The 27,355-nt window shown below is 35.6% G+C and overlaps 1 protein-coding gene across 1 annotated transcript in view; it reads left to right on the top strand.

The window, feature by feature from the left end:
• LOC148951961 (uncharacterized) overlaps positions 1 to 27,355 on the top strand; it is a 57,463-nt gene that overhangs the window by 16,969 nt on the left and 13,139 nt on the right. The window contains 5 exon segments of the mRNA XM_089089108.1: positions 10,093 to 10,391; positions 11,342 to 11,522; positions 11,524 to 11,840; positions 11,842 to 12,859; positions 13,301 to 13,458. Coding sequence (XP_088945234.1) covers positions 10,093 to 10,391; positions 11,342 to 11,522; positions 11,524 to 11,840; positions 11,842 to 12,859; positions 13,301 to 13,458 — 1,973 coding nt within the window.

Genomic DNA, 27,355 nt, shown 5'->3' with positions numbered 1-27,355 from the left:
GAAAGAAACACAGGATCCTGTTTCCGTTAGACTCGTGGATCAATACACTCCCCCACCGATTATGTAAATCAAGTTCTCAGAAATCCACTTCCCCCTCAAGTGGATCAATATATCTCTTAACGTTAATGCGCATGTGCAAACTTCGCCCTGGAGTCATTACACCTAGACGAACAACAAATAAATTGACCTTGAAAAGGGTGTCAGTGACCCGTTAATGGATCAATAAACTGCCTGTGACGTCACTCCCGTCCGCGCTGGCACTGTCATTCCTACTAGCTTCGTGCCAAAATGAAGCGCGGTTCAGAGCTTTTTAATGTGCTAAAGGGCGTTAAACAAGGAGGTCTCACTTCCCCCGTGCTTTTTTAATAATTCAGTCATTCCAGCTCAAAGTTCTATTGAGTCCACCTGTATTTACGGGGGTTTAGAAGTCTCTTTACTTACGTATACTGATGATATCCTAAATCTGAGTCGCACTTTCTCTGGTTGTCGAGAGCACTTTTTGAAGTTAAAACTAGAATATCAGCAGATTGGTTAAGTTTTAATGTGGATAAAACTGTAGCTGACGGTTTCAACCTCAAACTATACTCTGATAAATCCTCCAACTTACTGAAACTTGTATCCCCCTCTCTAAAAGCCTTATTTACCTAGGAATGCCAATTGGAAACTAGATTAAGGAAACTATTGAGCTTACCATTCAAAATCTTGAAGAAAAGACAAGGTTAGCTTATGCGTCACTTACACACCTTAGTCGTTTCCATCTTTCTAAACTTTATAATAGTCTAACTGTGCCTCATCTTCTTGCTTTGTCTCCTATTTGGCAATTTTTTTCTGTTTCAAAAAAAAAACTTGTTCATCGGATTTATTTTAAATTTGCTAAGTTCCTTTTACATATGCCCCCTTGGACTAGTAACTCTTTTTTGTCCCAAAAATTTAAGATCATTTTCCCTTCGACAATTATTGATAAAAAAGTAAAAGATTTTAAATCTTCCGCCAGTAAACTAAATCATGATTGGTCCTCTTTATTTTTATGAGTTTTTTTATGTCTTTTGATTTATTTCTTATCTTGTGATTATGATATATGATTTGTGATTATGTCTATGATTATTATTATTGTAAAAACTATTTGTTTTTGTTCAGTGTATAAGTTTTCTTGTCTTTTTCCTTTTATTTCTCTTATGTACTCTGTCATTTAGGGGACTTGTGCCCTTTTTTATTTTGACAGGTTATAAATAAATTGAATTGAATTGAATATTTGCAATAATGAGCGGAATGTTTACACTATTAGAAGTTGACAGTGGAGCTTGTAGCAGCAGCAGCAATGATACAAGAGCACCGAACATTGAGGTAGAAATCACGAGGGGATCTCGAATTTGTCTCGAGTGGGAAGAAGTATATGAAAGATCTGTGATATCTTTGAGTAAATTCATATTAGAGGACCAATTATGCTTCGCTGCGAAAGTCGATATAGTACATATACACAGACTTCAAAGAGCTTCAAATGCAACAGTGAAGCATATTGAGGACAATAAGTTATATCGGTAATTGTATATGTGTAATATATTATTGTTGTAATTATGCTCACACACAATACAATTGTTTAGAAATCAAAAATGTTCCCTTTCTCTTTGTTATATTTTTTTTAAGTAGGTTATAGAATATTCTTGAAGAAGAACGAATTGTGGTTAGTCTAGAATCAGCAGTGAGAGTGTTAGGATTGAAAAATGAATGAATTTCAGAAAGAGAGAATTAAGTCGAATCTTGTGATTATGGAAAAACGATTGATTCTAGATGACGATTATCTCTAGTTATCTGTTCAACGGAAGATATTTTCTCAAAGAACACTTGACAATATAATGGGGACTGATTCTCCACCGTTGGACTATTGTATGAAGCTTTTACGATGTGATTCAAATGCTTTTACTCAACTTATTGACATATTAATTAAAACAAAGCAAAATAATATTGTGGATATATTTTTGAATACATTGCCATAGATTCTATGCAGATGACTCTCTCTCTTCAAAACATGTTATGTAACGTCACAAATTTACTCCTCTCTCTCCTCTCTCCCCCCTCTGAATTTACCGAACGTAGATCAGTTTCATTTTAGCTGTGAGAGAGTTGACACTGGAAACCAAAAAAAAATGTTCTTTACATGTCCACTATGCATGTATACTCTTGGCAGCTGGTCATCATGTGAGAATTGTACAATTATTGATGAGTATAATGAAGTGTGCAAATTATGCAATCCATGTAAATTATATAGAGGATATGTAGTACAAATTAAAGGCTGTAATTCATGCCTTGAAGAGATTTGTGACTCTCACCTTAGAGGGCAGTTACGCTCCAATTGTCACTACGAAAAATGTGATCAGTGGGAGAATACTTGTCCTGGTATGATTGGAGAACCCTAAACGTTTAGAACCCTAAACGAGATTTTATTTTATTTCTACGAGATTGGTATCGTCGTGGTCTTAAATTATTTTGGGAGGAAGAATCAGGTCTACGATTCAACTGTTGGGGTAACAAGACAATTTGGTTTCTACGTCATCGCTGTGACGACACTGCCTATTATGACTATAAACCTAGTGATTTTTATTTGGCTGTTACAGAATGTGATTCACCACTTGAAAACACTGCATTTTATATTGCATCAAATAGAAAAATCGAAAAATGTGAATTTCAAAATATCAATGCAAATAGTATCATTGACTATACAAAGAGATATGATAAGAGTGAAGTTACATTGTACTGTAGAAAATATGACCCTGACTTTGCAGCCAATCAAGATCAATATACAGTGAATTCAATGGATCAACCAGCATTAGTGGTTCTCGACAGTTGCCTATACACAGAAGAAAAAGAATTCTAAAGTGAAGAGATAAAGACATAGTTGTTGTATATACATTTTTTTTGTTAATAAACAAATTTACATACATTTTTAAAACACTTTATTCGTATGGCACTAAAATCAATATTATACAGGTCTGAGAGTATATTTTCCACCATGAAGTCGTTCAGACGTGGATTGTCTACGTAAATGTTGAGAAACTGCTTGTAATTATGACCGCGACATCTGAACACAAAATATATTAGCGCATGAAAACCACAAATTTAGTCATTAGATCCTGCACTCTCTTCCGGTTTTGAATAATAGTTTCCCCACTGCTTTCCATATAGTTGTTGATGTGCGGAGTGTAGAATGTATAGGGTAGGCCGAGAGGATAAAAAAATTCAATAGTCTTCATTGTTTGAAAGATGCACAGCCAATGACCGGTATTCACAGTCGACAGACTGCTATTAACAATGATTAGAGTATTGTTTGCATTTTGAATTTTTTTAAAGGAAGTCCGATGGTAAATAAAAGGATCTGTATTTGGACATGTAGGGGTCCATATTAAATACACTGATTATTTGACAAGTGTTCATGATGAAAGGTCTAGTAGAACACTGCCTTCGGGAGTGATTTCCCAATAGGTTTCAAATTGATGTAACGAGACTAGTGTGATACTCTCAGGTAATGTGTCAGTAAATGTACACTCTAAAAGCACACTCCCCGTTCATACTATACTCATATCTTGAGTGCCAGACAAGTCTAGTACGATTATACAATGTGTTTTAGTGAACATTTCTTCGGTTATACCATTTTCAAATAGTTGTGAATCATGATCTATAGTTTGTATTGTAAACTCATAGAATGTCCTCTAGGATTTATCAAAAGATAGATTGTATAGTGTGATTCCATTTACTTTACATACAAGAGATGAAAGCCCAAACATCTCAAATTTATGTGGACAACCAGTCCACGATCCTATTGCGCTAGCGCTTTTTACAAATGCAAATGCTAATTTTGATGGAATTTCGCCATTTATAAAGGAGGAGTCGGTGAAGGTGTGCGAGCCTTTGGCAATATGACATTGATTGGTGATTGTATGAGGAAACAGTAGTTTAATATTATTTCCACTGGTTCTCAATTTTTACACTGCCAAAGCAACAGAACTCATAAGCTGCTGGTTTTGTACATGTAGTATTGCCGTGGTGAGGGAGAGAGTTACATCAGGATTGACAGGAAGTTCCTTTCGTAAAATAAAATTGGATGGAGCAAGCGTGGATTTTATATCCACTTTAATATTTGGTGGTGGGGTAGCCAGTGGGGTATATTAAAGATCTCATGATTTAGTTTTCCGACTAGATGTAATTCACTGGTGGTAGAATTTTTAAGTGCATCTTTACTATCAGTATCTGTAATATATTCATATCCATTGGAGGTGCCTCTCAATTCCTTGTATGACTTGGTTGACATCAACATGAACTGCATATAGCTTGTATAATTTGAGAGATTGTTGCTTGTTCTCACCAGTGTTCCATTTATCTAGACACTGATTTAACGAACTAAACAATGTAATATACAATTTCCACAGGATATTCCATCAACTTGAATTGACATTCCGTTGTCGGATTTCTTGACTATCATATTTAAATCTAGTAATGTCGACGGCATGTCCATGAGATTGTCCTAATTGGAATAAATTTGAAAGTGTACATTGTCGGAGAGAGGTTGTTATGGCTAAAACTCTCCATAGCAATCTTATCTCGCTCTTACGTCAAAATTTTCTGTATTGAACAGATTTAAAAAAGAATTTATTGAAGATTACGGAAACCTGTGCGGCCAAAAAGTCACTTTTTAGTCTAGGAAAAGAAATCTAGTTTCGATCTAACAATTCTATTCCTAGGGCTTCTTCTTCTTCTGCTTATTATAGTCGTTTTTTCACTTCTTTTCTTTGTCAGGAGTGATGTGTTTTGTTTATGACCAGAGTAGAGACTGATGAGTGAGGCACTGTTTATCAACCTTTTTAAAAATTTTACATTTTTTTAGAGATTTCAATTGCTCGCCAAGGGTTCGCGTACTGGACCTAAGATCTTCCGAAGCACTTTTTTTAAAATCCTTGCCAGAGCCCCAATCGTAGAGTGTAGAGGATTCAAAATCTATCGCAGCCGGTGCAATATATTTTTTAGCCAGAGGTAGTGCAGAGCGAAACAGCTTAGCCAACCAAATGCCAAGACAATAGCCAGACATTGATGAACGACCTTTTTAATAGTCCATTCCATTGCCCAGTTGTCTTGGGTCAAGAGTAGCAACACAACAGTCAATATCAGGACAAATGAATAGCACTTTTCTATTAGACATCTTGTTTTTTATTCTTTGAACACTGACAACAATGGGCCGAAAATGGCATGTAATCACAGCCAAACCCTTTGATGCTGCTAGAGGATCACCTAATTCAGTTCTTAGTGTTAACTGGCAGAGTTCCAAATAGGAAGTGTTTACGGGGATACAGTGAAGAATTTTTATACTGTAATGATGAAAATGATCTTGATTGGTTTTTCGTTCAAGAACTCGTAGAGGGGAAAATTTCTATTGCCAACTCTGGATGTTTCAACACATGAAGCATAAAGAAATATACAAGTGTCGAAGAAGAAGGCTGGCGGGATAGTCAGCAAAAATAATATTAGTGTTTCCGGCACTTTTACGATTGATTATATTAAGTTTAAACCCAAGAACATCTTTTAGATTATCATTGAGAATAACTGTTTCATTGGCAATGGGTGAACTAATGTAGATCTTGCGCTCTTCCTTTGAATAGTTGAAATGAAAGGCCTTTTTTACAAGCGTAAATTCTTTTATTCATAGAACGACATAAATAATTCATACAACCGAGTGCCTCTTATGGTAATTCAAAATAAGGATAATCCAACCAATTGATCTTTTGAATTTTATGTTGTTCGCTAACGGGTGGCGGCCAGTAATAGGGTCTAATTTTTATATCATATATGCGATCTTTTCTCAGGATATGATAGGTGTTTTTGAGAATACAGTCGACAAGAGCCACTTCATACGCGCCGTCGAATTTGATGGTGGGAGAGTTTTGTCCAAAAACCACTTGTTTTATTCAAATCAGTGAGGAGTGAGGGTCGGAGACATTGGAAATAAATGTCACATAGAAATAATTTGGCATTGTTAATGTCATCAACTTCAACCCAAGAATCAAAATCAGAGTTGTATCCTAGCCAACGAACAAGCAACTGCCTCTTACCTTTGCAAGTACGGCTCTTTAATTTATTTTCAGTTTGGTAAACTTCACTGCTGTTTTAAACATTTTGTAGTTCATAATCATAAAAACCGCCGAGAAGCTCACCATCTTTGGTGTCTCACAGACGATATGTCGTGGGTTCGGTGTCTAGGATTTTTGACACTTTAAAAAATTCAGTGGACCATAAATAATTCTCCTTTCAAAAATATTGCTGGTCCTATTAATTCGAACAGTTATCCCACAATACTTTCTAAAGTTGTCTCTGACGTCAGTGGCGGTGTCAACAGCACTTTGAAAATGCAAAACAGTATCTAGAAAACGAACCGAGTTAAAAATCTACATTGAAATCATAGGGTTCGTGGCAAACAATATCGACAAACTAAAGCCTTTTTCCCACTGCATATAATGCAAGCAGATCTTTTAACTCTAGATAAGATTCAAAAACAGCACAAAACACCCTACAAATATATTCTAGTGGCAATCAGTGTCTTTATTCGCTATGCGTATGCTATTCCATTGCGATCAAACAGAGGTGTTGAAATTGCTCAGGCTTTAGAAAGTATTCTTGAACAAGATAACTATAAACAAATTCAAAGTGATCGTGGTAGTGAATGTGTTAATCCACATGTGCAAAAGGTTCTGGTGAAATATAATACAAAGCTCTATCACAGTCACAGCCCGATAAAGGCTGCATTGGCTGAACGATTGATAAGAATGGTTCGTCTTTTAATTTCGAGATATTGTACTCTGAAAAATACTGCTGTTTTTATTCATGATTTAGAAGAAATCATGCAAAAATATAACCAACGACCTCATCGATCTCTGTCCAATGTTAGCCCTCAGGAAGTTCATTGCAGTAAAAATACATTTGACACTTTTCTTAAACAATATTCCAGTGAAATAAAAATTGTGAAAAAAAATTCAATGTTGGTGATCAGACACTAGGGTCTCTGCTTAAAAAAGGCGCATTTTTGAGCCAAAACGACATATTTCAGGGTTAATTTTTTTTTTTTATAACCGATTAACTTCGATTATTTTAGAGAAAGAGGAGTTCAAATATAACTGTCCATAGAAATTGCTGCTCAAATTAAGCCAGGTAAGATCCCCTTGCCATGCTAGTACTTATTGGGCTTAGAACCGAGAAATTTCCTGTGGCGATCCAACATTACAGAAAAGTCGTAATTAGGCAACATCATAAATTTGCCCTTGTTAACACACCGTTTAACCTGTTAGGGAGAAGGGGGATAGCTCCTATGGCGCTCCTCCAATCGGCTTTCATTGTCATACAACTTGCTGAACTTACGGCCTTTGGGTCTATCCTTTACATAGTACTTAATATTTAATTAATAATTAATTATAATAATTAATTTTGTCCATAGTATAGGATAAAATTATAATAGTTTAGAAACAAAATTCGGTTATATATTTGCACATTAGAGGGGTGGGGGGTAAAGCTTAGCATATATTAAACACGTAACCTAACCTAGGTACCCTTCCCCCCCCCTAAACCCCAAAAAAATAAAGTTTAAATATTGCAAACGCAGTTAGAAACCACTGTTTGCAATCCAATTCTCTGTTGAAAGAACCTGTTTGACTAGTTTCTTTTATCATCTTTCTTGTGGGGATTACAGCTAATAGAACAGTACCACTTCTACTTTAGCTACTTTTGGCTCTCTTAGAAAGGGGTTAGGTTAGGAAAATGGAACTTTCAGGGATGGGTCTACAGGCTAAAGTATGGGTAAAAATGTACTATCTGAAACACACGCGAAAAATGAAGTTTGGTTGATGCTAATGAACTAAAACAAAATAGGATAAAAATATGATAGTTTAGAAACAAATTTCGGCTATATATTTGCACATTAGGGGGGGGGATGGGGGGTAAAGCATAGCATATATTAAATGCCTAACCTAACCAAACCTAGGTACCTTTTTTCCCCCTAAACCCCAAAAAACAATAGTTTAAATATTGTAAACCCAATAACAAACCCGCTTTACAATCCATTTCTCTATTGAAAAAAAAATCGTTTCGAAAGAAACCCGCATATTCCCTATATAATACAGCGCGTGTGTTCCAGATAGTACATAAGTACCAAAGTATGTCCCTAGAAGGTACTTTGAAGTAGCTACCTCCACTACTTCTCCCTGCAGAGGGTCCTTAAATTTGCCTACATGACAGGTCTATACTTATTGAAATTTTGACAAACCAACATTTTACCTTAATTTTCAGTTATCAGTTTCTTTTTCTCAAGGTTTAGTTCCAAAACTGCAATTCCTGTTACTTGAGTAAAATTTTAAGCCCTATCCATTTTTTTCTTCTTCAAAATTTTGGAAATATATTTGCATATCTTTAAAACCTTATAAATTGGGACTGACCAAAATTGTGAAGCTGAAAACAATTTTGTTGTACTTCATCTAAGCAGAAGATCTATTTTGCGAGGTGTCAGTTTTATGACAAAGGGAAACTGAATCCTGAGAACTAGATATTAGACTGTAGACCTAGGAAATTGAACAATGCTAGTGATGGAAATCCAATAAAAGAACGGGAAATCCAGCAAACAAGATGGAATTTCAACAAGGATCTTAAAATCCAACATGTTGTTTTGTCACCAAATTGAAAATTTAATTGGAGCATGGGAATTCAACATTTTTGTTTCTCAACAAACTGGAAATTCAATAATGACCATGGAATTCCAAAATGGTCTCAAATATTCAATTTCAGCTATTAAAATTCCAATTTTGCTGTTGATAAACATTTCAAACAATTTTTGTTGAATCTCAAACGATTTTTTTTATAGTGTGGGGCTATTGCGCTAGCAAAATTTACAAGAGTGATGTTTAATGACTCATTTGAAAGCTCTTGCTCTTATATACGTGTTTCTTTTTTCAATTTTACATTCGTAAGTGCGATATAGCACTGAAAACAAAACTTATGGTGCCACTTCTTAAGTGGAAAAGCTTTGAAGGACAAAACAGGTATTATTGTAATAGTTATGTTCCAGAACTCTTAACTGGAGGTTCACAAGAACCCATCCCGTACACTCCCCTCCCAGCCCCCTTAGTAAGTTTCATAAATCGTCTGCTCATCAGTAAGCTAATGAAACATTAGCAGGCTACCCCACCGTCGTAGATAGATGTTTAATGGCTCGATTATAAGCTATTGCTAATAATTACTAGGGTTTTTTTTTAAAGGTTCTACCATATATTAAATTTCACTGATTTTAATGTTAACTAGTTTCTGTGGAGAGTTTGCATTGAACTCTTTGTCATTGTTGAAGCAATAGCTGCTCATTGTTGAAGCAATAGTGTTTGTTTTCTTTTTTAATAAATGTATATCTCATATCTCAACCCATTTTAGGTTTTTCTTTATTTCTTTACGTTTAACTTGGTATCACTTTTGCACAATGGCTCAGTCCAATAACTGGCTCTCCTTTTGGTTCCTAAAAGGACGCGTCATGATTAGTTTGTACACAAGTTCGAAGAAAGGCCATCTTAATAGTACCATGAGTAAAGACTAGATTAAGAGTTTGTAGCATAGCTCAAAATTTGCTTTTGTATGGCAAAAAGTAATTAGGTTTCTAGGGTTCATATCATGTCTTATTTGATCTTCACTTCAAGTGATACTAAAGCATATTTCTTACAATTTAATGCTGTATATTACCCACTATTGGTATTATAGCTGGTGAGACCAAAATACTGCTTAATCAATTAATCCAATATTTCTGTATGTTGTTCAATTATTTTGCGTTTACTAAAAAATATTTTGTTTAGCACTTATGTTTTTAAGATAATTTTAATTGTATACTGAAAGTTACTAATGTCGAAACTGGTGTTTGACTATGAAAATCTTTATAGATTCGTTTAGTGTTGTCAGGATGCTCATTTTTGACTTTTTAGTTAATAATCCTCTTTTTTATACTTGACTTTCGAGTTTTCAGTAAAGAACTAGTTTTGTATAATCATAAGAGCATTGAGAAACATAATTAGTTGGTAAAGATTGCAGATTGCTATGCTCATGTCACACATTAACACCCTTAAGAACAAGCAGAAGCTAATTGCAGATACACTTAATGACCAAAACCTTAAAACTACTGTGGCAGAAGTTGTCAGTGAGGCACTGTCTAATGAGGATGGTTGTTTGGTTGAGGCCTCTGTTAAAACACTTGCCTCTAGTCATGTGCCTGCTGCTTTTGATGCTAACAATATGGAAATCATTAAACAAGAGGTATACAATAGTCTTAATATGGATTTTGATGTGCTTGTTGAAAAATCACTAAAACAATATGATTTGAGGATATTAAAGTTTGTATCATCTCTTAATTTGCTTGACTAAGGTTTGTCACAGCTGCAAAAATTTCTGAAACCAATCCAACTCAACGTTGATCGTCTGAATGATCAGTTTCACCATAGAAAATTTCAAATCAGCTGATCATATTTGGTTTCAAAGGAGACCCTTATCCAGAAGCTTCTGAAAGCAAATTCCTTGGATTTTCAGTACTAGATTTCGTGGTATTCCTTTGACTAAGAATGACATAGTTTCTGTTAGAAGGATTGGAAAACAAGGCTCAGGTTTGAAGTCTCGCCCCCTTGTTGTGGAATTTTGTAGTCCAAGAATGCAGCAGCTTATTCTTAGAGAAAAGAAAAGTTTGCAAGGTAGTGGTGTCTTTATTTCTGAGTCACTTGCAAAGCCTAGACTTCAGCTACTTAATTATGCTAAATCAAAGCTTGGGAAGAGGTGTACATGGTCTAGTGGAGGAGAAATATTTACCAAGCTTTCTGATGGTAAAGTGATTACTGCTAAAGAGGCATCTCAAGTTGATGCTCTCAACTACAGCCCATCCAGTCAACTACAGTCAACTACAGCCCATCCAAGCCCCTCCCAGGACTGAAATAAACCATTTTTCCCCTTTTAGCTCTGTTTTGTTGTTGTTGTTTTTTTTTAACTCTATTTAATGGTTTTACTTATGCTTGAATTTATGTTGTTTTACATTATTCTTTTAAGTGAATTGCATAAACCGTTGATAACGGTTGTTTCTTTATTGTTTTTCCTTTTTCTTTATTTTGTTTTTGCCTTTGTCCTTGTAATTGGTTGTTATTATTTTATTTTTTGAGCTTTGTAACTTGTTATTGTTCTTTTTCTTGCAGTTTTTTTCTCTCTCTTTTCTTTGTTGCCTATAAGTTTCACCGTTTTAGTTTCAATTTACCCTCTGCTATTTCAGCCTGCTTGTTGGATATCTTGTTCATTTGTAAAGATATTGTGTGCATTTGTTATATGTGGTAAATCTGGGTGATTTTTCTTTTCTTTTGAATTCTTCTATTCCTAAATCAGTTATCTTTGAGCAACCAAGTAGTGCTGGCAAACAAGAGGCACACTTACTTGACCCTCTTCTTGCATCTAGGATTAATTCTAGTTGCAATTATCACACTACTACGTATTGATTTTTGTGTTAAAATCATGCCTTCTCTCTCTTTAAATAGTTGCTTTAATGTATTTGGTTTGAATGTACGTGGGATACGAGACAAGTGGGATAGTCTTAAATCATATTTGTGGTCTGATAATTCTTGCCCTTTTGATGTAATTGGATTAACAGAAACATGGTTATCTGATAGTGAAAATTTAACAGCTTATGATATGCATGGTTATATTGCTATTCACGTCCCTAGAATGGTAACAAAGTGCTCAGGGGGCATTGCTTTATTTATAAAATCTAATATTAAATTTAGTAGACGGTATTACCTTGAATCCTTGTTTAGTGTCTAATAGTAGGACTATTTATTCTCTTGTCATTGATCTGAAAAGCCAGTTTGCATGTGATACTGTTTGTTTGTTTCATAAGCCCCCTCCTTTTCCCACACATCTGTTCTGTGATTTGCTTGATCAAATTCTGGTGTGGGGACTTTCTCTAAAAAAACGTATTTGTGTTTTGGGAGATTTTAATTGTAATATGTTAAATGTTGGATCAAGTGATGAATGTGACCATCTCTTTGATGTGCTTTCTTCTTCTGGGCTACTTCCTTCAATTTTTTATCCTTATCGTGTTGTTCCTACAAGAAATTCTGCCACTTTAATAGATAATATTTTCATTTCTCATTCTCCTAAATTGAAGTTTAATTCTGGTCTTGTTTTCACTGATCGGTCTGATCACTTCCCTATTTATCTATCACTTTTTGTGCCAAAAACTGAGATTGCTGTGAATGAGCAAGGTGAATCTTCTTTTAGAACTTTTACAGATAATGAAATTTCTAATTTAATTCTTAGTCTTCAGAGTAATGATTGGTCTAGTGTTCTTGAAGCTAATGATGTTGAATGTGCAACAAGTTTATTTGTGTTTCGTATTGGAGGTCTGTTGGATAAGCATTTTCCTCTTAGGAAGAGACCAAAGAATTCTATACCCAAATGCCCATGGATGTCCAAAGGTCTAATCAATGCTACGCATATGAAGGCGTCTCTGTTCAAGGTTGCATGTAAAAGTAAAACACAGGATGATCTATTGAAGCATAAACATAATAAAAATGTACTTACTTCTTCAGTACGTGCAGCCAAAAAGATCTATTTTTCGCGTCGAATTGATGAGTGTAAAGGGAACTTGCGAAAGGTTTGGACTGTAGTAAATGAAGCTATTTCTTGCAAGAAACTAAAACAGTCCCCCCCCCCCCCATGTCATTACAGGAATGCTGATGGATCTATTGTGGATAAAAATTCTTCAGCAAACACCTTCAATTCGTATTTCACCACTCTTCCTTCGGTTCCCATTCAACCCAAGAGTAGAGTAAGTAGTTTTCCCACGGCAGAAAAGTCATTTTTGCTTTCCCCATGAAGTGATATTGAAATTTATAGTATTATTTCTCAGCTTCCAAGCAGCCGTTCAGTTGATTGTTTGGGTTTGAGTAATAATGTTCTTTAAAAAATTGGTCAGTTTGTTTCTAACTCCATCTCACACACAACTAACCTCTCTCTTTCTTTTGGTGCTTTCTTTCATTTATTCAAAGTTGCTAATATTTTACCTTTGCATGAAAAAGGTCAATAATCTCTAATTTCAAACTATAGATCCATTTCTCTTCTTCCTGTCATCTCTAAGGTTGTTGAAAGAGTAGTGTATCGTAGACTGTCTTCATTTGTATTAGTACTAATACGACTGCAGGAAACTCTCTCATAACTAACCATCAGTATGGTTTTCGTCCCACTTTCTCTACCTCGTATGCACTTTCAGATGCAACAGAGTTTGTTCCGTGTTAGTCTGGACAAGGGCTTATGTGTTTCGGGTCTATTTCTTGACGTTTCAAAGGCCTTCGATATGGTTGACTACTCTGTTTTTTTGTGTAAACTTTCTTTATTCGGATTAAATGGAGCACCACTAGAATGGTTAAGGTATTGTCTGTCAAGACGATCACAGAATATTTTGGTTGATGGTAATTCTTCCACTATTTTACCTATATTGAAGGGTGTCCCATAGGGTTATGTGCTTGGACCATTTTTGTTTTTAATTTACATTAATGATCTCATTGATGGTCTTCATCCCTTTGTGCACCCTATTCTTTTTGCTGATGACAGTAGCTTTTTCATTGCTGCAGTAGACCTGCCATCTGCCACTTCCCTAGCTCAAGGTCTTCTTGATAAAGTTAAAAATTGGTGCTGGTCAAATGGTATGACTCTCAACAGCCAAAAAAGTGCGATTGTACACTTCAGGACCCCTTATCGTATGAGAGACGTAAGGGAGCCAATCATACTGACTTATGGGAATGATGTTATACTGCAAGCTGCTGTGCTGAAATTTCTTGGTGTGTATCTTGACTATTTTCTTTCTTTTAAACCTCATATAACTCACACCCGTTCCTTATCCTCCACCAGTCTTCAATGTTGCACCGGGTTAACTCATTTCTTCCCCCAGATGTTATGCTTTCTCTTTATTATGCTTTTATTTTTCCTTACCTTTCTTATTGCTGCTGTCTGGGGTAATATTAATAAATCTCTTCTCTGCTCATTTCAAAGAGCCCAAAATAGAGCAGTGAAGGCTACTTTTCTTCTCCCTCGGCTTTACCCTTCCTCTGACCTTTATAATTATACTGGAATAGCTCCGCTGGATCGTATTGTGAGCAAAAGTAATCTTTATTTAGCGCATTTTGCTTTTCTAGGTACACTTCCACCGCCTCTGCAGCAATTTTTTTCACGGATAGGCTCAGGTAGGTACTCTAATTTTTTACGTAGTTCTTCCCGTAGACTTATTTTACCCAAACGTTCATCTAAAGCAGCGCAGAGGTCTCCTGTTTATAAATCAATTCAATTATGGAATTCCATCCCACCGGATGTCCCGTTATTTCTGTCTGCAAAAGCAGTTTTTCGTCGGGTCTTTCCAGTTTAGTAATTGCTCTCTCTCCTTCGTTTATTTGTCCTGTTTTCTCTTTTCCTAGTGTTTCTCCTTTTTGTGTTTTTCCCTTATTTATTGTTATTATTATAATACATTTTCCCTTTCTCAGCACCTTTTATACAACTGTCAAATTACTAGATACTGAAAAAGCATGCCCATTTTCTAACTTTTTCAAAACCATAAAACCAAATTGATTTTGTTCACAACACAATTTTTTGTCAGGATTTCTATTATGTGTAGTAAATATGTTTGGAAATTTTTTCAAAGTGTACTCGCAATTTTTTAAGAAAAATAATTTACATAAGAGCAGAACAATAGAAATGCAGCACTTCACTAATGAGACAGTAAAAAAGTACCTACTTACAGGAGGAAAAAATTGGTCAACGTGTCAGAAAACATAAAATGTGTAATTTTTCTACTCTTTCATGTCACTATGTCATCAAGCATGGAAATGTGTCCTTTTGACACAGAATACAACCTGGTAGTATAACCTAAGGTGGAGCATGTCTAACTTTTTTTTATGACAATTTATCTATCTGTACCAAAAAAGTATTTAGAGGGAAAATTCGAAAACATAAAACTAGACCAAGTGTCAGAGACAGAACGGAGCAAATAAGACAAAAAAGGTACACAAATACACAATATACCACAAATTTGTATTTTTATCATGAAAATCTCAAATGTACCGCTTTGTATCAGGACCTCTAAATTTTACCAGAAACGGTACAATTGTACCATATTATGGATGCTAATGAGAGCACTTAGGGTATTTTGTTGTATCAAACAGTTCGTGGTAACGAACTGTAAGTAAGGAGCGACCCGGCTCAATGGTAATCGAAAGTCTAAGAAATGGAATTTTGATACCAATAGATACATCAAAAATATCAGATTTTAATTGTGATTTCAAATATATAGGCTAAGTTTCATCAAGTTTAATCTTACCATCAAAAGTTACGCTCCTGAGAAAATTTGGCTTACTTTCGAAAAAAGGGGAAAAGACCCCCTAAAAGTTGTAGAACCTTAATGAAAATCACACGATCATATTCAACGTATTAAAGAACCCTACTGTAAAGGTTTCAAGCTCCGATCTACAAAAAAATGGAATGTCGTATTTTTTGCCATAAGAGATATCACGGATGCTTGTTTATTTGTTTGTTTTTTTTTCCCAGGGGTAATATTATCGACAAACTGGTCCTAGAATATAGTAGGACGGTTCCTTGGAACGGAAACCAAAAGTTCTAGTGTTCTTTTTAAGCGACCAAAAAAATGGAGGGCAACTAGGCCCCTCCCACGCTCATTTTTTCCCCAAAGTAACCCAATTAAAATTTTGAGATAGCCATTTTGTTCAGCATAGTCGAAAATCTAATAAATATGTCTTTTAGGATGACTTAATTCCCCACAGTTCCCAGGGGCAGGGCTGCAAGTTATGAACTTTGCCCATTGCTTACATATTGTATTGGTTATTGGGAAGTATACAGACATTTTCAGGAAGGATTTTTTTCTGGTGGGGGGAGCTGGAGGAGGGGGTTACTCGGGAGAATCTTTCCGTGGAGGATGTTTCTTTGGGGTAAGAGAAATTTCTATGAAGGGGGCACCGGATTTCCAAGCATTATCTAAAAAACGATCACAGTTTTTTTTTTAGTGCTTTCAAAAGATCTATCTATTCTAATTAAACGGCCTTTGTGATTCAGGGGTTTGCGAATTAAACAAAATTTTAACTTTTAATGTAAATAGCGTGGTATTGACTAAGGGCAAAACCCCCTCATATACGTAATAACATATACGTAATAAATAAAAAACAATAAAAATAAAACGATACTGCTCAATAGGAATCAAAACTTTTAAAAACGGAATTTTGATGTCAATAAATGTATCAAAAGAATGGGCTTATAATGCTGATTCTAAATACGTATATAAATTTTATTAAGTTTAGTATTTCTCATCAAAGGTTACGAGCCTGAGAAAATTTACCTGATTTTTTAAAGAGGGAAGAAACATCCCCTACCAGCGAAAGAATTTTAATGAAAACCATACCGTCAGATTCAGCGTATCAGAAAACCCTGTTACATAGGTTTCTAGCTCATATCTGCAAAAATCTGCAACTTTGTATTTTTTACCAGAAGAAAAATATACGAATATAGAAGTTCGTTACGTAAGTTAATTCGTAAATTACGCCAAAACCAAAATTAGAGACGGCCATTTAGCAAAAGAAAAGTAAAATTTTTATGCAAATTATGTTTACTTATTCAATGACGGTGAGCCAAAATAAAAGCTGCATTAACTAAAAAACGATCAGAAATTAAATTAAATACAAGTTTTTTAAACTGAAAGTAAAGAGTGACATTAAAACTTAAAACGAAAAGAAATTATTCCGTATATGAAAGGGGCTGTCCCCTCCTCAACGCGTCGCTCTTTACGCTAAAGTTTGACTTTTTCACAACTCTATTTTTTCTTAAACAATAAAAAACTTTAGCGTAAAGAGCGAGGCGCTGAGGAGGGGACAGCCCCTGTCATATAAGGAATAATTTCTGTTCGTTTTAAGTTTTAATGTCGCTTCTTACTTTCAGTTTAAAAAGCTTGTTTTTTTTTATAATCGATATAAATAACGAGCTTTTCATCGAAGTGTGTTATGAGATGGATTCACCCTAATCAAACTCTTCCAGTAATCAACCTGCTATATTTATTGGATTGTGAAATACCACCAAAATTTAATAGGTCATATAAAACTGTAACGTAAATAGCGGGGGTTGAGGCGACGGGATCCCTTTAATATTCATATATTGATGATTTTTTTATCCTGTGAAGTTTTACTCTTGCTGTTTACTTTCACTTGAAGGAGCTTTTTTCGGGGTCTTGTCTTGTTCAAAGACGAATCAGAAACTTAGCGTAAAGAGTAAGTTTGGGTTGGTGGCAGTCACCTCGTTCATAGTATCGTTTCTGTTTCTTTTACGTACTCATGTGGATGTTTACTGTCATACGAAAAAATTGTTTTGTTTAGCTTTTGTTTTTATGTTAAGTGGTGAAAAAAAAAACACCCCAAGACAGTCAGAGCCGTTCAAAGAGGAGGATGACCGAGGCAAGCTGCCCTGGGGACTGTGGTTGGGGGTATCACGGCTGGGGGCTGCCCACTTTTGATCATATTTTTTGTTTTGATTCGGCTGTTTTGCTTATATTTAAGACGGGAGTGGGGGGGGGGGGTGGGCTGTAATCAACTTTGCCCCAAACACGACCACCCCTAGGGGTGGCTAGGGAGGCAGTACTTCCTCTGCAACTGCAGGAACGTCTAAATAGCGTTTTAGTTATTCTAACCCGAAACCAGTGGAAAATAAAACCATTATGTTGATATCCATTGACATGCCATATTTTGAGCCAGTTAAAAGGACACAAAACTTTTTTGGCTCTTTTGTGCAGATTTGTTTTTGCAAGTAAACTCTCTGTTCACATGTCGTCAAAATAAAGTAAAGCTTATGTTAGTTGCCGTCAGAGATTCTGGCACTGAGTAACTGGCAGTGGTTTGACTGGTCTATTTGGACATCGCGAATATTTGCTCAAAAGCACTTTGGACCAATTTATGTCAAAATTGTTGTTTTGCAGCACAAAAACAATATAGATAATACAAACACAATATACAAACACATAAACAATGCAGCAAGAACAATAAATAAACACTAACCAAGTTGATTTTGCTTCATCCGAAGGAAATAAAATTTCTCCGAGCCTTTCAGCAACTGTTGAAATATCTTAACACCAATGCAAATACCTTTACAAATCAGCGATGGTGACTGGTGTAACCAATGTTGGCTGTTATTTTAGAAAAAATGATCTGTGTCTTAATGATGAAAGGAAAGAAGAACGGATAAATGCAAAACTGGTAAAAAAAAATTCATAAAACTCTACCTGCCCCTAAGAACGAAATCAATATCCACAAATTTAATGTCATGTTATCCTTTGGAACATATATCTTTTGAGAGACACGTCATCGTCCAGTTTCTATTTCTACTCCTACACTTAGACTTTCACTGTTACTTACATCAGTAAATTTGAAGCCAAAGTTCTACCAGTCTCATAAGCGGAATCCGGGTATAATGCAATGATCTGGATGGGTAGCCCAAGGCATAGCATGACTTGCTGGACATAAGCCATCATTAAAAATCTGGTATCAGCTTTATAAAATAGGTAGCAGCGATGTAGGAAATCCATCAAATTAGGGGCTATTTGCGACATCTCTAATATGTTGTAGCAAATTAAGCTTATTGCAGTAGATTTTTGTAATTTTTGACATTAAATAGCCAATTGCAATTATTGAGATGCGTTCAAAAGCACTTATTGAAATTTTTTCCCATTAATTCTTTGCTTATTGTGCTTCAGTCTCAATTTGCTGCATTTCGTCCTTTTACAGATATAAAATCTATTTTTGTAAGAAGTTTTTCTTTTTTTTTTAAGAAATTCGTTTTGTTGTTCAAACAGAGATCAATAGAGAACAAAAATCTTGCTTATTCAGCAAGCTATTGTACAATCAGTTGCAGTGAGAACTGTCGAACGCGGCATACATGTTAACACTTATATGATTCATTTCGTGCAACAACGATTATTTTGCTGATAATAACTGAAATGTGATAACTGAAAATGCGTACGATTTTATAATAAATATATCAGATTTTCAGAATTATTGTCTAAATTCATGAATTTCAGCTTCTCGGATGAAGGGAATTAAAATTTTCTCTGATTTACTCAAATTGATTTACTGATTTACATTTTGGATTTTAAAGTATAGTTTTTGATGAAACCATACAGATTAAATAAACAAAAGTTTACCAGTCTTGACTTTGGCAAATTATTACTACCCATAATTTTGGGTTGAGTCTACTGATCTTGTGACGATAGGTTTTGAAACGGCACTTCCAAAGGTTTGAGTAGGATTTGAAGCCATATTAAAACAAATTTCAAAATTTTAAAACGTTTAAAAAACAAATTAAAACCATATAAAGTAGAGTCTAGAAAAGATACGAACCTAAAACCATTGTCTTATGCTTTATTTGTACTGGGAATTTGTGCTCTGATGTTTGAATAGCACCCTTTTTGTCTACGTTGATCAAAGGTCAAGGCCCCGTGAAGAGTAAGGGGTGGAGTCAGATACTTCAAGAGGATTAAATAAAAAAGCACAATTTTTTTTAACTGAAAGTAAGGAGCGACATTAAAACTTAAAACGAACAGAAATTATTCCGTATATGAAAAGGGCTGTCTCCTCCTCAGCACCTCGCTCTTTACGCTAAAGTTTTTTATTGTTTTAAAAAGTAAAGTTGTGCGACAGAGTCAAATTGTAGCGTAAAGAACGAGGCGTTGAGGAGGAGACAGCCCCTTTCATATACGGAACAATTTCTGTTCGTTTCAATGTCGCTCCTTACTTTCAGTTAAAAAAACTTGTTTTTTTTTATTTAATTTCTGAACGTTTTTGAACTAATACAGCTTTGATTTTGGCTTACCGTACATGAATAATTCAAACGAAATTTGTATATTAATTTTCTTTTTTTTTTCGGCTAAATGGCTTTATCGAAATTTTGTCGAATAATTTTGTTTGAATAATTAAAACGAAATTTGCATATTAATTTTACTTTTTTTTGGCTAAATGGCTTTTTCAAAATTTTGATCTGACGTAAATTACGAATTTACTTACGTAACGAAATTCTATATTCGTATATTTTTATTACGTATATTAGGGGTTCGCCCCCTATTCAATGCCTTGCTCTTTATGCTAAAGTTCAAATTTTGTTCCAATTCTTTAATAATGACCCCTTAATCACAAAGGCCGTTAATTAGAATAAATAGCTTTGATGAAAAAACAAAAAACTTTAGCGTAAAGAGCGAGGAAATGACTAGCGGGCGAACCCGATCATATAGGTAATAATTTCTGTTCGTTTTAAGTTTTGATGTTGCTCCTTACTTTCAGTTGAAAAAAATGTTTTTGTTAATCTCATTTCTGATCGTTTTTTAAATAATTCTGGGAAATCCGACACCTGCTTCATAGAAATGTCCCTTACCCCAAGGAAACATCCTCCACGGAAAGATTCTCCCGCGTAACCCTCTCCTCAAGCGCCCCCCCCCAACCAGAAAAATCCTTCCTGAAAACGTCTGTATGCTTCCCAATAACCAATACTATCAGAGGCAACGCTGTAGCGTTGCCTACTGTAAAGGCCATACGGCTCCAATGTTGTTTTTTTTCCAGAGGCACTTCATATGGAAGGGGTCGTCGTAGAAACTTCAAAGGGGGCTAATTCGATTGGAAATTAAGAGTTCTTGTGCTCTTTTTGATTGTCTAAAGTTATTAGAGGGCAACTCGCCCCCCCCCCCCACGCCCATCATTCCTATAAACAAAGCCAATCAAAATTTTGAGATAGCCATTTTGTTCAGCGTAGTTAATTTTCAGGTACAAAATATATTTTTGAGGAGGATACTCCCCAACAACCCTCAGGGCAAGGGTTTTAAGTTATGCCCTGGGGGCATATAAGGTTTTTATAGAAGGTGTTGTCGTAGAAAGTTCAAAACAGGCTCATTCGATTGGAAATTAAAGAGCTAGTGCCTTTTTTAATAGTCGAAAGTGATTGGAGTGTAACTAGCCCCCTCCCCCCCCGCCCATGCCCATCATTTTCCCAAACGCATCCACTCAAAATTTTTAGATACCCATTTTGTTCAGCGTAGTTGATTTCCAGATAGACAATATTTATTTTTTAGGAGGACACTCCCCCAAAGCCATCGGGACAAGGGTTCTAAGTAATGAACTGGTGGCAAATAAGGTTTTTATAGAAATAGTTGTCGTAGACACTTCTAAACAGGCTCATTCGGTTGCAAGTTAGAGGGTTAGCATCCTTTTTAATAGTCAAAAGGGATTGGAGTGTAACTAACCCTCTCCCCCCCACGCCCATCATTTCCCCAAACACATCCAATCAAAATGTTCAGATAGCCATTTTGTTCACTGTAGTTGATTTCCAGATAGAAACTATTTATTTTTGAGGAGGACACTCCCCCACAACCCTCAGGGCAAGGGTTTTAAGTTATGCCCCCAGGGCATAAATTTTTAGATACCCATTTTGTTCAGCGTAGTTGATTTCCAGATAGACAATATTCATTTTTGAGGAAGACACTCCCCCACAACCCTCGGGGCAAGGGTTTTAAGTTATGCCCTGGGGGCATATAAGGTTTTTATAGAAGTCGTTGTCGCAGAAACTTCAAAACAAGCTAATTCGATTGGAAATTAAAGGGCTAGTGCCCTTTTTGATAGTCGAAAGTGATTTGAGTGTAACTAGCCCCCTCCCCCCCCCACGCCCATCATTTCCACTAACACATCCAATCAAAATGTTCAGATAGCCATTTTCAGCGTAGTTGATTTCCAAATAGAAAATATATTTTTGAGAAGGACACTCCCCCACAACCCTCAGGGCAAGGGTTTTAAGTTATGCCCTGGGGGCACAAAAGGTTTTTATAGAAGGCGTTGTCGTAGAAACTTCTAAACAGGCCCATTCGATTGGAAATTAAAAAGCTAGTGCATTTTTTAAATAGTCGAAAGTGATTGGAGTGTAACTAGCCCCCCTCCCCCCCCCCCCCACGCCCATCATTTCCCCAAACACATCCAATCAAAATTTTTAGATAGCCATTTTGTTCAGCGTAGTTGATTTCCAGATAGAAAATATTTATTTTTGAGGAAGACACTCCCCCAGAACCCTCAGGGCATGGGTTTTAAGTTATGCCCTGGGGGCATATAAGGTTTTTATAGAAGGCGTTGTCGTAGAAACTTCAAAACATGCTCATTCGACTGGAAATTAAAGGGCTAGTGCCCTTTTTAATAGTCGAAAGGGATTGGAGTTTAACTAGCCCCCTCCCCCCCCCACGGCCATCTTTTCCCCAAACACATCCAATCAAAATGTTCAGATAGCCATTCTGTTCACTGTAGTTGATTTCCAGATAGAAAATATTTAATTTTGAGGAGGACACTCCCCCACAACCCACAGGGCAAGGGTTTTAAGTTATGCCCTGGGGGCGTATCTGTTTTTTATAGAAGGTGTTGTCGTAGAAACTTCAAAAAAAGCTCAATCGATTGGAAATTAAAGGGCTAGTGCCCTTTTTAAGAGTCAAAATCGATTGGAGTGTAACTAGCGCCCCCCCCCCCACGCCCATCATTTCCCCAAACACATCCAATCAAAATGTTCAGATAGCCATTTTGTTCAGCGTAGTTGATTTCAAGATAGAAAATATATTTTTGAGGAGGACACCTCTCCACAACCCTCAGGGCAAGGGTTTTAAGTTCTGCCCTGGGGGCATATACTGTTTTTATAGAAGGCGTTGTCGTAGAAACTTCAAAACAGGCTCATTCGATTGGAAATTAAAGGGCTAGTGCCCTTTTTAATAGTCTATATCGATTTGAGTGCACCTAGCCCCCCCCCCACGCCCATCATTTCCCCAAACACATCCAATCAAAATTTTGAGATAGCCATTTTGTTAAGCTTAGTTGATTTCCAGATAGAAAATTTGTTTTTGATGAGGATTCTCCCCCAGAACCGTCAGGGCAAGGGTTTTAAGATATGCCCTGGGGGCATATAAGGTTTTTACAGAAGGCGTTGTCGTAGAAACTTCAAAAAAGGCTCATTCGATTGGCAATTCAAAGGGATAGTGCCCTTTTTAATAGTCGAAAGTGATTGGAGGGCAACTAGCCCGCCCCCCCCACGCCCATCATTCCCCCAAACACCTCCAATCAAAATTTTTAGATAACCATTTTGTTCAGCGTAGTTGATTTTCAGATAGAAAACATGTTTTTGAGGAGGAATATCCCCCACAACCCCAAGGGCAAGGGTTGTAAGTTATGCCCTGGGGGCATATAAGGCTTTTATAGAAAGCGTTGTCATAGAAACTTCAAAAAAGACTCATTCGATTAGAAATTCAAAGGGATAGTTCCCTTTTTAATAGTCGAAAGTGATTGGAGGGCAACTAGCCCCCCCCCCCTCCACGCGAATCATTCCCCCAAACACACCCAATCAAAATTTTGAGATAGCCATTTTGTTCAGCGTAGTTGATTTCCGGATAGAAAATATGTTTTTGAGGAGGACAATCCCCCACAACCCTCGGGGCAAGGGTTTTAAGTTATGCCCTGGGGGACTATAAGGTTTTTATAGAAGGCGGTGTCGTAGAAACTTCAAAAAAGGCTCATTCGATTGAAAATTCCGAGGGCTAGTGCCCTATGTAATAGTCAAAAGTGATTTGAGGGCAGCTAACCCCCCTTTCACGCCCACCTTTTCCCAAAACACATCCAATCCAAATTTTAAGAGAGCCATTTTATTAACCGTAGTTTTAAGTTCTGGAAATTCGGTCTTTGAGGATTACAACTCCCCCAAAGCCCTCAGGGCAAGGGTTGTAATTTAAGGATTACAATCCTAAGAATTACAATCCTTAAATTACAGAATCCTTTTACAAAATCCTACAGAATCCGAATCCTTCATATTATTTCTTATGGAGGGATGCTCGTATAAACTTTCGAGAGAGCTCATTTGATTGAAAATTGAAAGTTCTTGTTCACTTTTTAAGAGTCAAAAGAGATTGAAGGGCAAATAGCCCCTCTCCCTCCTCCACGCCCTAAATGCATCAGATAACAATTTTGAGATAGACATTTTGTTAAAATAGTTCAAAGTCCTGATAACAAAAAACTCCGGAGTCGACACAGCCAACCAGGGCCCAGGGGTAGGCGTTGTAAGTTATGCCCTGGGGCATAACTTATTAAGGGGGGCTTTTAACTTATGGGAAGGGGTTTTGTATGGGAAGAACACATAGGAAATCTATTATAATTATCCAATTATAAGCTTAAAATACATACTCTGTGATAGATGCAAAATTACTTTGGCACACAAATTCCTATTAAGGTCAATTCCAAACAGTCGTGATCCCTTTGTGTCAGCAAGTGAAATGGTCTAAATCCCCTTATTGGAGCTATTTTTTCAATCGATTCATTGTTGTCAATCACTGTCCACAACTTATGCAAGCTGTCTATTGTTCATATATAAGGTTTTTATCAAAGAGGTAATCGTATAGACTTTGAAAATAGCCTCATTCAATTTAAATTGAAAGTTCTAGATCCGTTTTTTAAAGTCAAGAATAATCGGACAATAAGCATCCCCTCCCCCATGCCATAAAAACTTGAGACTTTTTGCAATCAAAAACGAACAGAAATTAATTAAAAAAAACTTTCGGAAAAATAAGTTTTTCAAAAAAAAGTAAATGCCATTTGAAAATTAAGATCAGGAGATATAATTACATTTTCTAATTTAAACACAAAGCGACCAGCAATTACACTCCAAGAATAAAAGAAATCAAAAGCTACCAGAAAGTAATTAAACAATCATTCAAAAAAGCATCCACCAATTAATTACAAAAATGAATAAATACAACTTAAGGCGAGTAATTCTTAGATTGAATATGAAAATCAAGCTTAAAACGAAAATAAATATTTTGCTATTAAAGTATAAATGAAACTTAAAACGAACAGGAAATTAAATAAACAATCAATGCGAACAAACATACAATATATATTAATGTAAATGAATAAATAAATCTTAAAACGAGTGAAACTTAAATTGAATATGCAAATCAAGTTTGAATCGAATTAAAATAACTACAAACAAGAGTTTGGGTATCGTCTCACTGCAGAAGCCTAAAACCTACTGCATCATTGGCGCTTTACTGAAAACAATTCTTTGAAATATTTTCACTTTTGAAACTTTAAGAAATCAAAAATTAATTTTGATTTTAGGGAATAAATATCAGTATATTTATATTAAATTGACAATGCACAATTTTTTTCAGTAAACTCATTAGAATTTTTTTTCAGTAAAGTACAAATTATATTCTGGCTTTTAGAAAGCATAGGGGTTTTGAACCCTACTCACATTAATTTATGCTCGTTTTGAGTTTGACTCTAATATTTATTTAAATTTTGTTCGTTTTTGGTTTCATTTATTTATTGATACTGATTTGGGGTTACTGATGTGATACTGAGTTGTATGCTTGGTAGATTATATGATAGTCCGGACGCCAGGTGTTGAAAATGTGAACCATACCACGACGGAATGGGGCTGCTACGAGTATTAACGTACCCTCCACCCCCCGAAATTAACCATTCGGATTCAAAAATACCAATGGCACTTGCTTGCGAGTGGTGGAACACTCCGAAACTTGACATTTTATTATATTTTGGTGTTTCATGCAAGAAAATGCATGTTCCACAAAGTTTGAGGTGCAGTTTTCTGCTCAAATAGAAATGCCTAGAAGCCATAGAATGTTTTCATAACAAACTAACACGATTAGTTACCAAAAAATGGCAGACTTAAAAAAAATGGCAAAACTACATGAGTCTTGAACAGTCTTGGAAAGTATAAACAAAATCAAATTGAATATTAGATATATAATGATATTAATTGTTGAAAGTTCCATCAATTCAAGATTTTTTTTCACTGTAATTTTTATTTTCATTTTCAATGCTGTAAGAACTGGAAAATAATAAATTTGTAATATACGAGTAATTCGTTTTCAGTGAAGCACCAATGACGCAGAAGGCTTTATGTTTTTACAGTTAAAGAAGGGGGCAGTATCCAAATTTTCCTTGTAGTGAAACTATATTTGTATTGACCAATCTTGAAAAGAACTAATAAATTAAACTGAATATTTGATGCATAATGATATTAATTGCTGAAAGCTCATCAGTGCAAAATTTTACTGTAATTTTAATATTTATTTTCAATATTAAGTACAAAAGAAAACATTTGTAAAATAATTCGTTTTCAGTAAAGCGCCAATGATGCAGTAGGTTTTAGGCTTCTGCAGTGAGACGATACCCAAACTCTTGTTTGTAGTTATTTTAATTCAATTCAAACTTGATTTGCATATTTGCATATTATTTTTATTCAATTCAAACTTGATTTGCATATTCAATTTAAGTTTCACTCGTTTTAAGGTTTATTTATTCATTTACATTAATATATATTGTATGTTTGTTCGCATTGATTGTTTATTTAATTTCTATTCGTTTTAAGTTTCATCTATACTTTAATAGCAAAATTTAAAAGCATTGAAACTTAAACGAACATATATTTTATCTTGTATGAGGGGGGAGACATCCCCCACCCCCCAAAAAAAAGATAGTGGCAGTGTTGCTTCTATGCTAAACGTATTTATGTTTCTTTTGTGACTGGATCCATACCATCACTCCTGGGGAAATAAAGAAAAAAAAAACAACAAATAAACACGCATCCGTGATCTTTCAAAAAAATATGTATGTTTTCCAATAGCAAATACTAAATGTGAACAGCAAATTTCGTGAATTTCGTCACAGAGGCGAAAGCCAAGCGTATTTTCTCTGTAACAACAAAACAACACTCTTACAGCCTAAGAAAACAAAGTAGATTATTTACAAGCTCATTGGTAATTTTTTTCAGCTGTTAGCAACATTGTCCTGATTATAAACATTAAAATAGGCCTAGGCTAGCCAAGCAACAGCAGTGATTAGACGTATTACACTTGAAAATCAAATCAAATTGGAAATCGAATGGTATATTTCTTTGGATTTTATCTAATCAAACAGTTCGTGGTAAAGAACTGTGAGTAAGGAGCAGGGCATTTTGTGAGGTGGGGGGTTGTGCTTGGTCGATTTTTCCATAGGGAAATCAAGGAATTACCTGCTCAATACCTTGCTCTTTACGCAAAAGTATGACTATTTGTCTCAGTTTTTAAAAATAGCTCCTAAAACACGGTTCTAGGCGTTTACTCCCCGGAAAATATCCACTCGGAAAATATCCCCCGAAAAATATCCCCCGTGAAAATATTTCCCCCGGAAAAGAACCCCCCCCCACCCCGTAAAATACATCA

The sequence above is a fragment of the Artemia sp. Qi Xiang Cuo genome, chromosome 5 (assembly GCF_049724085.1).
Source record: "Artemia sp. Qi Xiang Cuo chromosome 5, ASM4972408v1, whole genome shotgun sequence".
In the NCBI taxonomy this organism is placed as follows: Eukaryota; Metazoa; Arthropoda; class Branchiopoda; order Anostraca; family Artemiidae; genus Artemia; species Artemia sp. Qi Xiang Cuo.
The sequence above is the reverse complement of the archived record's forward strand: the minus strand, read 5'-3'. Positions and strand labels throughout refer to the sequence as shown.